This window comes from Musa acuminata, chromosome BXJ3-5, assembly GCF_036884655.1.
Source record: "Musa acuminata AAA Group cultivar baxijiao chromosome BXJ3-5, Cavendish_Baxijiao_AAA, whole genome shotgun sequence".
Classification (NCBI taxonomy): domain Eukaryota; kingdom Viridiplantae; phylum Streptophyta; class Magnoliopsida; order Zingiberales; family Musaceae; genus Musa; species Musa acuminata.
Genome location: NC_088353.1, coordinates 36893655 through 36895907, shown reverse-complemented (window position 1 = coordinate 36895907; position 2253 = coordinate 36893655). Strand labels below are relative to the sequence as shown.

Here is a 2253-nt window from a genome sequence, read left to right as displayed (position 1 = left end):
TGGCATCATTCTCTCCATAGCACATGGAGGAAGGAAGCCTTGTCTTTAAAAATGTTAATGGTGATGGAAACTGGGAGTTATACTCCTAACATAAATCCTTTCAACAAAAGCAGAGGAAGAGAAGTCTTTGGACAGCCATGTTAACATAAATTTCATTATGGGATAATTCTCACTTCCTCTTCTGCCTACAAAAACAAGTTGAAGTGGCTGAGAAGTTTGATACAAGATCTGAGTTGAGCTAAGGCAGGTGTTGTGTCATGAAGTGCAACTATGTTTTGTACATACTTGAAACTTTACAGGATTGGGAGCTGATGAGTTGCATCAGGGGGAAGTAAGATCTCAAAATCTCTTACTATCACAAACGTAGCCAAGTAAAAAGGAGGTTCTTATTACTTGGACAACTGGAAGAACAAAACAAGAAAGATATTTGATGAACAGGGGAGAGATTTCCCACAGAAAAAACACAAGACAGATGCTTAACACTGAGCATGGATTGGCACAACCTCTGATGTTGTGAGAAGCTGTTCCAAGTACTCTGCTCCTAAGTCCTCTAGCTCCAACACGCTCTCCGCGCTACGAATGCTCGTCTCGCTCTGCTTTGCCTTCTTGCCCATCGACTTCCTCCTCATGGAGTGCTTCCTCTTCAGCACCACCACCGGCGACACCCCCTCCTCCTCCTGTTCCTCCCAGCATTTCATGCCGTTCAGCGACTCCCGCACCCGGTCCACCGGGAAATTGAGCACCGCCGTCGAGCCCCGCATCGAGAAGGCGGCCTGGTCGTACGCCAGCGCCGCGGCCTCCGCGCTGTCGAACGTTCCCAGCCACACCCGTATGCCGTGCCGCGTCGAGTCCCGGATCTCCGCCGCGAACTTCCCCCACGGCCGCTTTCTCACCCCCCGGTACGACTTCACCTTGGGATCGTCCGCCACCTTGCTCCGCGAATCCACCTCTTCCTCCTTGGGCTGGGCTGGGCTGCGCTCGCAGGCCTCTAACGAGGACGACGCCTTACCGGAGGCCTCCGCGAGCATTCCGAGGAGGAGCATCTCCTCGGAGTCGTTCATGTCGAACGGGACAGGAACGTCCGGGTAGAACAGCCCGACGCCGGTCCAGGGGAAGGGGTCGCCGGAGCCAGTGGAAGATTCCGGCGAGTGTAGCGACTGGAAGAGGGAGTAGTCCATGGGGGGGAGAAAGGAAGGGATGAGGAGAGAGCGAAATCAGGGTGTCTCCCACCTCCTTGTTCGTGCTCGAGCTCGTCCAGTCGACAGGATCTAAGCCCGCTCCTTCTTATACTTGAACGAGAGAGGGGGAATCGATGGATAGATTGACTGGGGCCACCTGGGAGTTGCGGGTGGCGGGAAAAGGTTCGTGCCGGGCCAAAGGAGCACGTGGGTCAGCCACGCACGGCGGCAGCGGTCGGGTGAAGTATCCGTGAGAGAGCACGGTGACATCATTGGTGGCCACTTCGTGGCTCCATGTCCCGTGTTGAAGCCATCGCTGCAGGGTGACAGTTTTTGGTGGGAGATCTCTTGTGCTGTCCTCTTGTATTTGCAGCCACCACACACACACGCTCTCTCTCTCTCTCTCTCTCTCTCTCGCAGAGCTGGGTTAGAGTGCTGCATTGGTGACCTGTGCAAACTCTAGTGTGAAAGTGAAAGAGCTGAGGAAGGCAAGGCATGGCTTCTATCATCAAGGAGAATTAATCAAAAGCATTTTTGTTTGAGGTATTGGGATTTCACCCCTTGCAAGTATCAATCCATGAAGGTGGGCTACAACTTCTTCCTACCTATGAATGCAATAACCCCCATAGTCTTCATGGCATCCAGATCCTGGTTTCTCAGGCTCTGTGCTGCTGTGGACAAGTGTCCATCGGCAGTACTTTTAGATTGGTGGAATAGAAACGAGGTTCTTGCAATGTGCACGAGATGATACATCGGCAGAAGAAGTCCACATACAGATCCCCTTGAATTGGCAGGCAGTAAGAGTGGAAATATTCCCCATTATAAAGACTGCTGCCCCTGTTATCCTGTGGCATTCTTGACCTCCCTTTGCTTTATGTTTATTTACCTGACAGCAATGACAGTAATAGATTACATAAGTCAGGATGAAATATTAAGCCTGGCCAAGTAGCCTGTCATGAAGCCATAAAATATTTTGTTGAATCTATTAGTGGTGTGGGAAGAACAGCTTCATTTCAAATGGCCAAGTAACATGGATCATGAGGCCATAAAACTCCAGGTTGATGTCCTTAACACT

The 2253-nt window shown here is 51.1% G+C and overlaps 1 protein-coding gene across 1 annotated transcript; it reads right to left on the bottom strand.

Annotated features, from left to right (window-relative positions):
* Positions 1–410: 410 nt before the first annotated feature.
* Positions 411–1756, bottom strand: LOC103985947 (ethylene-response factor C3-like). The gene has a single exon (XM_009403800.3). The coding sequence runs from the start codon at positions 1176–1178 to the stop codon at positions 477–479; it is 702 nt and encodes a 233-aa protein (XP_009402075.2). The 5' UTR covers positions 1179–1756; the 3' UTR covers positions 411–476.
* Positions 1757–2253: the final 497 nt, after the last annotated feature.

Coding starts and splice junctions, on each gene's coding strand:
- LOC103985947 (XM_009403800.3), bottom strand. CDS start 1,178: ATGGACTACTCCCTCTTCCAGTCGCTACACTCGCCGGAATCTTCCACT.